This window comes from Camelina sativa, chromosome 19 (genome assembly GCF_000633955.1).
Source record: "Camelina sativa cultivar DH55 chromosome 19, Cs, whole genome shotgun sequence".
NCBI lineage: Eukaryota > Viridiplantae > Streptophyta > Magnoliopsida > Brassicales > Brassicaceae > Camelina > Camelina sativa.
In genome coordinates, this window is record NC_025703.1 from 24,093,374 (window position 1) to 24,104,385 (window position 11,012).

The 11,012-nt window shown below is 38.4% G+C and overlaps 1 protein-coding gene and 2 pseudogenes across 1 annotated transcript; all 3 read right to left on the reverse strand.

The window, feature by feature from the left end:
* Positions 1–2,581, reverse strand: part of LOC109130902 — an 18,043-nt pseudogene extending 15,462 nt beyond the window's left edge.
* Positions 2,795–7,652, reverse strand: LOC104767061. The gene is made up of 2 exons (XM_010491083.2): positions 7,401–7,652; positions 2,795–3,915 (listed from the first exon to the last, which is right to left on the reverse strand). The coding sequence occupies exon 2, from the start codon at positions 3,444–3,446 to the stop codon at positions 2,820–2,822; it is 627 nt and encodes a 208-aa protein (XP_010489385.1). The 5' UTR covers positions 3,447–3,915; positions 7,401–7,652; the 3' UTR covers positions 2,795–2,819.
* On the reverse strand, positions 5,241–6,219 carry LOC104768150 (annotated as a pseudogene).

Below are 11,012 nucleotides of genomic sequence, written 5' to 3' on the forward strand. Positions count from 1 at the left end.
ACAAAATAGCTAGGCGGCTCGGCCAACTCGACCCGGTGCTCGGTCGAGTGACCGGTCGAGTTGGCTCCTCTTATGCTCCTTCCACTCGGTTGAGTCCCTCTCTGCACACAGTCGAGTGTCTGGTCGAGTGGGCGGTCGAGTAGGACTCCGGACCTTGGTTCTTCAGCCTTAACTCTCTTGCTTTCTCCTCATGATTGCTTCACTTCTCCTGAGCATTGCTTCCATGCTCCTTAAGCTCCAAAATCACCTGTTTATGCATGAAAAGATGCAAATGCAATGCAACTAAACTCTAATGCAAGAACAGTCCTAAAGCTATGTAATAATGGTCAAAATGGATACTAAAAGATGCAAAAGATGTGAATATATTAAGGGAAAACAGGGTAAATATATAAACATCATTAGACAAACAAACAGAGAATGATGAGCCATAAACCGAAAAATCGTCCATAAATACCTCCATGATATCCTCTATCAAATCAGTAAAAATCGACATCATGCAACGCTGGAAAGTGGCAGGGGCATTGCCCACAAGGCATTCGACGATAAGCAAATGTTCCGTAGGGGCAGGTGAACGTCGTCTCCTCCTGATCATCCGGATGGATTGAAATCTGAAAGAAACCTGAATAACCATCTAGGAAACAATAGTAAGGATGATTAGCAAGTCGTTCAAGCATTTGATCAATAAAAGGGAGAGGGAAGTGATCCTTTCTAGTGGCTGCATTTAGCTTTCGGTAATCGATGCACATGTGATACCCTGTAACAGTCCTTGTGAGGATCAATTCATTATTTTCGTTTGCAACGACTGTCACTCCCCCCTTCTTTGGCACTACATGTACCGGACTCACCCATGTGCTATCGGAGATTTGAAAAATTACACCGGCGGCCAAAAGCTTGAGAATCTCCTTCTTCACAACTTCCTTCGGATTCAGATTTAATCTTCGTTGATGTTCAATGGAGGATTTAGACGGGTCTTCCAGATGGATTCGATGAGAGCACAATTCTGGTGAAATACCTGAAATATCATCTAGAGAGTAGCCCAAGACTTTCCTGTATTTTCTCAATTCGCAGAGCAAGAGTGCGGTCTCAACATTGTTCAGGTTAGAATTAATAATCACTGGATAAGATGAATTTGGTCCAAGATAGGCATACCTGAGCCCTTCAGGGAGTGGTTTCAGATCCAGCTTTGGAGCTTTCAGTTCGCTCCAATCCTCGTGATCACTTTCAGTTGTGGTGCAAAGGTTTGGATCAGCTAATCCAGAGACAGGAATGGTTAATCCCCCGTGTTCGTCAGTAGTGCTCAGAGAAAAGATCGGATCGGCCAATCCGATTTCTGGATCGGGCAATCCAGTTTGTATATTGATGAACAAAACTTCATGTTCGAGGTGCACTGCAGCATCAAGTGCCTCTGCCATGGTTGTAGTCTCCTCAGCCAAGTATCCCAGCTCTGGTTCCTCCTTCGTCAATGCTACTGCTAGGTTTTCATTCGAACATATCTCCTCATAGATCTCGGTGGCTATCTCTTCGACCGTATCAACCCAGAAGATCTGGCCATCAATAGTTGGCTTCTTAGCCGCCATCTCCAGATTAAATTGAAGTACCAAATCATCCATGTGCAGATCTATCTTCCCTTCATGGACGTTGATCATTGCACCAGCGGTGGCTAGGAAAGGCCTACCTAGTAGGATAGGGTCTTGAGATTCTTCATCGAGTTTCAGAACAATAAAATCTGTGGGTATATAGCAGTTCCCAATTTGTACTGGAAGGTTCTCCAGCAACCCTTCTGGACGTCTAGTAGAACGGGCAGCTAGGACAAGGGTGACTTGCGTCGGTTTATAGGTGTACAAACCAAGTCTAGTTGCTACACTTAGTGGCATCAAACTGACACTGGCTCCAAGATCGCATAGACAATGACTAAACTTGAGCTCTCCAATAATGCAAGGTAGCGTAAACTGACATTGGCTACACGCATGCATAAGATACATCACCCCTTGTTCCAAGCTGAGTTTATCGGTCAAGATTTCCTTCATATACTTTTTGAGAGATGGAACCATTCGCACTGCTTCGATAAAAGGTAGTCGGACTTGAAGCTCATCCACTACTGATTTTAGCTTTCCATACTCACGCTCTTGTATCTTCGTCTTACGGCGGGTTGGAAAAGGAAGTTTGGGAGTATACGTCCGCTGGGTTTTGTTGTTGGCCTCTTTATCAGCTTCATTAGCACCAATTATCACAACATCATCTGCATCTTGTTGAGTGTTTCTGACTGGGTCATTGTTCTGTTTGGATACCTCGGATCGGCCAGTCTACTCAGAGGATTAGTCAGTACTTTTTGTCAGTGGTGGTGCTTCTATCTCCTTCCAATTTGGAGAGTAATGGCGTTCATGAATTCTTTTGGGTTGGCCTCAGATTTGCCTGGAGGTGCCTTGACTCTCGCAGAAGCTTGGGCCACCTGATTTTCTAAGACCCTAACGTGAGTGTTCAACGTTTCGATCCTCCCATTCAGCTCCGAATACATGTTGTCCAATCTGACATTGATCTCTCCAGAATTTTTCTTTTGATTATCCATCAGAGCTTGCATCATCTGCTCTAGTTTGCTTTCTTGCGGGGCAGCTGGTTAGTGTTGTGGTGCTTGAAAGGCTTGTGCAAAATTGTTTGCTTGCGGCTTTTGCTGAAAGTTTGATCCTCCAAATCCCGTCCCCTTGGCTTGAAATCCTTGCGTGAAGTTGTTCTGCTGAGGTCGCGGTGGAGAGATCTGATCATGAGGATTTTCGACATTAGTGCTTCGGTAGGACAGATTAGGGTGGTTTCGGAAATTCTGATTAAAACCGTGGTTCAGAAAAATTTCCTTGTCCTCCTATGTAGTTAACTTCTTCAGTTGCATCTTGAGAGGTATCAACCCCAAATTCCGCATACACTACTGGCTGTTCTTCAATCATGTTGACGCTTTGGTGGTCTCTTTTTAGGAGGAGGTTCACTTTGGCCGTGAGGTCTTTGATGGCATCGGTCTCTACAGCATTGACCCTTACCGAACGGTCATATTCTGCACCATGGTTACTGTTTCTTGCAGCTAGATTCTCAATCAGAAGATTTGCTTCATTGGCTGTGTTAGTGGAGAAATCTCCCTTGCTAGCTGTGTCCAGTGCCATCTGGTACCTCTGCTCAATACCTCCATAGAAGATATTCATCAAGTTCTCTTGGGAGTAGCCATGGTGGGGACAGTCCCTCAAGTACTCTTTAAATCTCTCCCATGCCTCGCAGAAAGTCTCCATACCGCCTTGAGAGAAGGTGGTGATCTTGCTTCTCAATTTGGTCGATCGAGACTTGGTGTAGAAGTGATTCAGGAAAATGGCTCTACACTGCTCCCAAGTGGTGATCGATCCCGAATCCAGAAGGTTCAGCCATCTAAGTGCCTTATCCCCCAGAGAGAATTGGAAGAGTGTCAGCATAAGGTAGTTATAGGGGACACCATTGGATCTCGTCGTGCTGGTCAGTCTTTCAAAGGCTTCTATGTGATCTAGAGGACTTTCCGATGATAACCCATTGAACACGCGATTCTGAACCAAGTTGATCAGACTGTGCTTGCTTTCATAATCCTGTCTACCAGGAGCTGGTGGCTGAATTGCTGACCGATTCGCAAACAGCCTGTTATGAGCCTCGTCATCCCTCAGGGTGGTTCGCCTTGCTGGTGGATTCGGATCCACTTTGTTTCGCTCTTGTGGAAGCTGTATTTGCTATTGCTGCTGTTGACGAACGAGAGCAGCTGGAGGGTTAGGTTGACGAGCATCTGTTTCGTTTCCTTCAGCCATAACGTCGGCTTGGGATTTTGCTCTTCGGTTTTCTCGTTCAAGGTGTGCTAATTCTTCGTTCCGCAGGTTACGCAAATCAGTTGGCTTTTGGCTTCTTGTTTGCATGCACCTGAAGTACAAAAGAAAGAACACAAGAACAAATCAGTAATATAAAGTAAAACAAACTCTAGACTAAACATGAATCTAAAATCTCAAAGGCAACGTTTTGGTCCCCGGCAACGGCGCCAAATTGATCTAGTGTCAAATAAAACCTAATGTGCACTCAACCAAGATCTAGTGGTGTCATCGTAACACTCCAGGGTCAAATCCATAGAGACCAAACGATACACTATGAAATTATGTAGACCGAGTATAGCTAAAGCAAAGAGAAAGTTTGTGTTTCAAGTAATCGATTAAAAGCATAAAATAAATAAAGGTTTTGAAATCAAGGAAAGGTATTGGGCGTAGGGAATCAGTTAGGGGATTACAATCACAAATTTAGATGATAGATTGGAAAAGCATTAGATACCGTTCTTAAACTCAAAACACAATTATAAAGCTAACCTACTTCCGCAGCGATAGCTAACTATGCAAAGAAATAACTAGACCCTAAACTTCCACTTGGATCTAGCTAAACAAGCAAGCATTAAAGCTCATGTTTTGATTTGTTCACAAGGTGCCTCAACTTCAACTTCCGTTGGCTAAGGTCCACCTTGCTCACCTATGTTTCTTTCAAGTAACTCAACAACACTTTCGGTGCCACGATGAGTTTACCCTAAGATCTTAATATAGGTGATCAATCTAGCTTAAGCAATAAGAACAATTATAAATGAAGAACAATAAGATCAATCACAAATCTAACAAACCTAAGTTTAGAGAATCATAACCCCCCTTTTGAAACCCGAAACCCAATAGTAGAACTACTCAGACATGGAAATAAAAGAACAGCAGAACAAGGATGAAGAAATCATAATTGATTTGCAAAGAGAAATAAAAGGATTCAGAAATCTTCTCCAAAGAGATACAAAGGATTAGAGATCTTCTCCCAAGCTTACAAGTCTCAAAAGCGGCGTAGAATAAAAGTTGTCTTTCTAGAGGTCGAGCCTCGTGTTTAAATAGTAAAATAAAACCCTAAAAGTCGGTTTAAAACGAAAAAGGAAAAGTTGCTTCGGGTACGGGATCGGTCGATCCGAATGTGGATTGGCCGATCCAGGATGCTTTTTCTGTGTTTGCTTCATATGCTTGCTAGTCCGATCAGTCTTCACCAAAATGGCTCCAGATGCTTGTTTTCATCCCCAAAACACTCAGTTTCCTTCAAAAGCAACCTAGAACCTGTACAAACTCATAAAAGACTAAAAAGACTCAAAAAGCACACTTTGACTCAATAAAAGACTCAAAACAAACCTAAAAACTATGGTTAAAACCTATAAAATACAGACACATCACTGAGAAAGAGCTTGCTGAAGCCTTCACCCAAATGAGCCTGGATCAAACCAGTTCCCCAGGTATGAAACCTCTTTTGGCAGGTCAAGGAACCTCAAGAAGCCAAGAGAAGACATTGGATCTGCAAGAGACATGTGATACAAGCTACACCTCCGATCAAGATAGTGAAGATCAAGACCAAGACATAGAGGACATGGACGAGCATCAAGAGGCTGATCAAGATACTCTAGAGGAACTCCAGGAAGACCCCTACTTCAGTAAACAAGCCAACAAGCCAGTACAAGACAAGAACCCTGAAGTAGTTCATCGAGTAGTACAAGAAGTGGTTCAAAGAACGTCTATTGGACCTAGATCGCATCCAGATAAGTCCTATTCAATATTTTTGATCCTTGCAGGTTCCACCAACCCCAACAACCAATCATGGCCCCATCTCCTAATTCAAATCTGACTCTTCTGAAAAACCGAAGTCGGTCTGTGATTCCAATTCTTATCTTAATTCTGATAAAAGCAATTTGTGTAGACGTTTCTTCATTGAAATCCAGTTCAACAACCTCACCAAGTGTATTATTAGCAATGAACCTAACAGTTATTTCAGAAACATAAGGTAAGGGTATACCTCTGACTTGGACCCAAAAATCAATAAAGGTGAGGAAATCATCTTCAGGAAAGTCTTCCCACCTTTGCAGAGAAACAAACCAGTTATTAAACAACCAAGGTCCCCTTCTGAGTACTGCTGATAATTCAAACTCCGAACGGAACTGAAACTGGACAAATACACACGCCCATGAACCCTAGCAGATACACCCCAAGAGTTAGGCAAAGCAAGGATCACACGCCTAAGCTCTTGATCGTTGGTATTAAGAGGACACCCAATCAAACTAACCCAATTTCTAGCTAGAACTCCAGCATATGCTACATGGGGAATAAACAGTTCCGGATCATCTCGGCCCATAACCATATATTGTAAATTATTCTACACTTCGTCAGCCATAAGAAAAGGTAGAAAAGGGAAGGATAGTTACACTAAAAGAAAAACAAAGGAGGATAATATATAGGAGTAAATAAGTAAAAGATATCTTAGTGTTATACTAGAAATTATGTGATAAGATTAATAAAGTCAATGAAGATAAAAGGGAAAGCAAACCAAAGAAAAAATGATTATATAGATATAATCACCGCTTAAAACCCAAAAAGTCTTCTCTTTTTGTTTTTTTCCGGGAAGTTTCAAGAACACACATTCTAACTATGAACGACAAAACCAAAACTATAGATATAATAAAGATGTATAGATATATAAACGAAAACCCAAAAAAAGACTGGTCAATGAAACAGTAAGAGATGGCTAGTTTAAAGAACTATAAAGCATTCTCTGTTCGTTCTCAAATAGACCTTTCAGCCATATGGGGAATCCACGAGCAACATATGAAGACCGTCTCAGATCCACAGTAACACTTTTTGCAATCACAAAGGCACCAGTGTTACAATTGGTTGGTTCAAAAAGAAGAAACCAGTTTGGTTTATCTTTACCATGAAGAATAAGAGGAGCAATGTAACTTACAATTGCTGGCCAATGACTAGGATTGTGCATAGCCTGGATAATTTCCAAAGTGGGGTGTATTAAATTTGATATTTTGTGAGATTTGGTGGGATTTTAATATTTTAGAATTTTGAGAGATTTTAGTGTAATTTTAGGAGATTTGGTTATTGAATTTGTGATTTTAGGATTTGGTGAGATTTGGGTTTTAAATTTGTTAAGATTTGATTATTGAATTTTATGTGATTTTGATTTTTTTTTTTTCAAAGAACAACTTGGAATGTCGTATTTGATGTTTTATGGAAAGAAGTAGATCTCTTGTTTCATTTGCCATCACCTTCTACAAGCTCCTCCAAGTGATCATTTCAAAAGATGATGATGAGAAAGCTCATATGTCCATGACTATGTAAATGGTAAACTGTGTTGAAGTTTTGCTCTTGTATTATACTAAGCATTTGATTTACCTTGATCTCATCTTATACTATACTATTTTGTTCCTAAGACAGAACTAAGTAAATATCCGGAGAAGGAAAACCAAAGCCAGAACTTTCTCTAATCTCAAACCTAGATGATCTAAACGAAGAACCAGAAAGTAATTAAACTTGAGAAGGAGGTGTGATGACTAATTACGTACTTACCTTTTCTCTGTGCATGTTCTTGAGTTTATGAGCTTCTTCATCCATGGGCTGATCAAGTTTCTGCTCTAGATCCCACATGGCTCCTACGTTTCTCCCTTGAATCGTTTCCTCTCCTTCTCCCATTTCCGCCATTTTGTTTCAGAGAAATTGCTCAAACTGAGATGAAACCACAGTTGAAATTATTAAAAGAACAGTTGAAACTGGAAGAAAATTTACCTAACTTTTGAAATGACCTTCATTTTTATAGACCGCTCAAACAAATAAGTATGTGAAATTCAGAATTAGTCAATAATATAAGCTATAATAACCAAATCTCAATCAATTACTATATATAAAGATTACGCGAAGAGAACACGGATTGTAAAATAATAAATTATGATTGTCAGTAAACCATGTTCTCTCTACGTACGTACTTCCTTTATTAAAATATGTTGTGGTATAATTCTTTGTTTCAAATATTGAGTGACAAATACATTTATCAAAAGAAAAAAAAATACTATTGACAAATATAACGACTGATTAACGAAGTGAACTCTAGCTACAAGAAAAGTCCACATTAATAGCACTAGAAGATAGCTTATTTTCTCCCGCTGCTATAAAAGATGATGAGTTTGTAATTTTGGATAATATATGATAGCATTCAAGAAATGCTAAGATAGAAAATTGGTTAAGGAGGAATCTAAATTAACTTATACCGCCCAACACTTGAAGCCATTGCCTCAAATACAGAACATGGTAGAGAAAAAACAGAGAATGAAAAAGTGGAAAACTTCTTAATTATTCTCGACAACTTTGCCATACAACATTACACACAATTATATAGAGTGCTACGATCGTAACCGTTCGATTAGTAACGGAAACAACGCAACTATCTAACATACACCTCTTCACGTGCATACATTAATATACATACCCATATCTAAGTATATATTAAACATGTAGCATATGACCGAACTCAATTATCACTAACACTCCCCCTTAATTGAGTTTCGGTCTAACTCTAATTGTCTGTCAACAGTCTTGAAGTCTTCTGGCGACTGTCTCCATGAGCTTCTTCACGTCTACTCCATGGTCTTGTCATGATTTCTTTGGCTTCTCTTGCAACCGGCTCCTGCTCCATTTTCTTTTTTTATGAGGTAAGCATCCTCTTTTAATGCTTGGTGCCTATTTTTTTTCTTCAACAATCTACCTTACTGTGACTGTTAATTTTGCACACGCCACACCACTTCTTGGTCTTCCCATGGCGTTTCTTGTTTTGCTTGTTTCCCTTTCTTGTACCAAACTTTTCTCCATAAAACGCACCCTCATTGATACGTTCTTCTTGGAGACTTAAGCGCTTCTCAAGCAATTTCAAGATACCTATCATCTTTGTAGTAGAGAGAGTCGATGGATCCTTTGTTTGTTCAAGGACAGCAACGATGCTATCGAACTTTTGCGGCAAGAAGATAAGAACCTTTTGAACCAATTGGTAATCGGTCTTGTCTTCACCATTAACTCTTATTTTTCTTGAGTAGCTTTGCCGTGTTCTTCCTAACAGGTGACTACCTCCGTGTTGTAGTCCTCCTCACAAACTAAACCACCACTTTTTGCCACAGAACCTTGCTTTGTTTCATTCAACAGGAAGCTTCTTCTTGTGAACGTCTTTCTCAAAGCCTCAACACCACTTTCTACTAATAGGCCTTGTTTTGCTTTCAACAGAGGCACGTTTTGTCTGCTTTAAAGCCAGAATCTTCTCTTTTTGGCCGAGCACTGAACACACCATCATACGCATCCTAGTTCCATGAACAAAACATAACTATTATCAACTTTTTTCCGTTTGTAAATTCTTTTAACTATNAAAAAAAAAAAAAAAAAAAAAAAAAAAAAAAAAAAAAAAAAAAAGAGAAGAGAGAAGAGACAGAGAAAGAGAGTTGCACTTAAAAAAAAAATGCAGTAGATGTTAAAGATTTTTTTTTTTTCAAAGTTTCACCCTTTAAGGTGGTGGATTTTGCAAGAAATTGTGATTTTTTAAATAACAGTAGATTTGAGGTGAGATTTATAAATTATTGATTGACTAATAAGAGATTCTAAATGATTTTTATAAATTTCACATTCAATAACATAAGATTTCAGATGATTTTTTAAAATCATCAATTAAATACTCCAAAATCTCCTAAAATATCAAGTTCAATACACCTCCTTTATTTTAGCTTCAATGCCTCTAGGGATGTTAAAAGTGGGTTAAAACCTGATGGGTACCCGAAACCCATAAATAATGTAGAATTTTCGGAGATGTTTTTCAATCAAAAAAAAGTAGGTAAAAAGCGAGCGGGTACCCGAAACATTATAGTCTTACACGGTTTACCCTATAAGACTATTGGTACCCATCGGATTTTTTTTTCTTTCTAAAACCTTTTTATTAAAACGACACCGTTTTATTCATAATAACCCTAGTCTAATTGCTTTCACTTGATTCCAACATCAAAGCAGTTGTGTTCTTCGTTGTTTTCAATCTTCAGACGAAGCTTCTATGGGTGATTTGCGGTGGACGCTTCTCTTAATTGATGAATTGGGTGGTTTGTTCGTGGAATTCTATAGTCGTGACCCTCTCTTTGTTAACACCTCTCACGTACTAATCCTCTTTGATTTTTCATTTTTTAGGTTGGTTTTAAATTACAGCCTTTGATTTTGGGTGGAATCAAGTTTCAATTTTGATTTAGGGTTTTGAATTGTGAATTTTGATTTGTTATGTGTTTTTTTCCTTCTTATTTCTCTAATTGACAGCCATAGTATAATGAGATATAGATATTAGACTTTAGTTCAAATTAAGATTGTGTTGAATATTGAGCGCTTTTTTGAAAAACTTGCTTTTGGTTTTTGCTTAATCTAATTAGAGATTATCAATTTTTGAAAATTGTCACCGATATAATAAAATACACAAAATACATAACATAAATCACATTTGTTTTTGGTGTAAAAAAGCTATAGACACAAAAATACATAATGTAAAATGCAAAATACATCAGATAAGGCAAAAAAATCGGGTACCCACGGATTTACCCACAAGACTTAAAACTTGTTTGGATTTTTTGAATTCAGATTTTCTTTAGGCGGGTATTTTCGGGCTGCGCCGGATTTTTTCACCCACCACAACATCCCTAAATGCCCCAAATCATATTCCATCATAATTTTGGAATTTGATTCTGTTCTTTTATTAATCAAAATCATTTCATTATTATTACAAATTATAACGGAATATGATTCACTGAAAAAATTGTAAGAAAGTGATGTTAGTGGAATTTTTAAAATTAAAGAATTATTTCACAGAATCATCTATATATACATTTTTGGAGACATTTATAAAATAAATCTTGAAGTTGGCACTTATTTATAGGTATGCCATTGACATTAAATAATTAATTTAATAAACAAATTAATTCTATTTTTATTTGATTTTTTTTTTATAGAAACTAAGTGTTTTAAAAGGTAAAAAACATAATTGTAAATGTATACAAATTTTATTTCCTTATTTTATAAGAAGGTGAGTGAAGAGGTATTGTTCTTTAATGATGAGTTAGCGTCACGAGTAATTGANCGGCGTTCGAATTTATACTTTGCGATGATATCGGTCTC

What these genes read in the sequence shown, in the direction of transcription:
- LOC104767061 (XM_010491083.2), bottom strand. Translation starts at nt 3,446, where the DNA reads ATGCTGACACTCTTCCAATTCTCTCTGGGGGATAAGGCACTTAGATGG.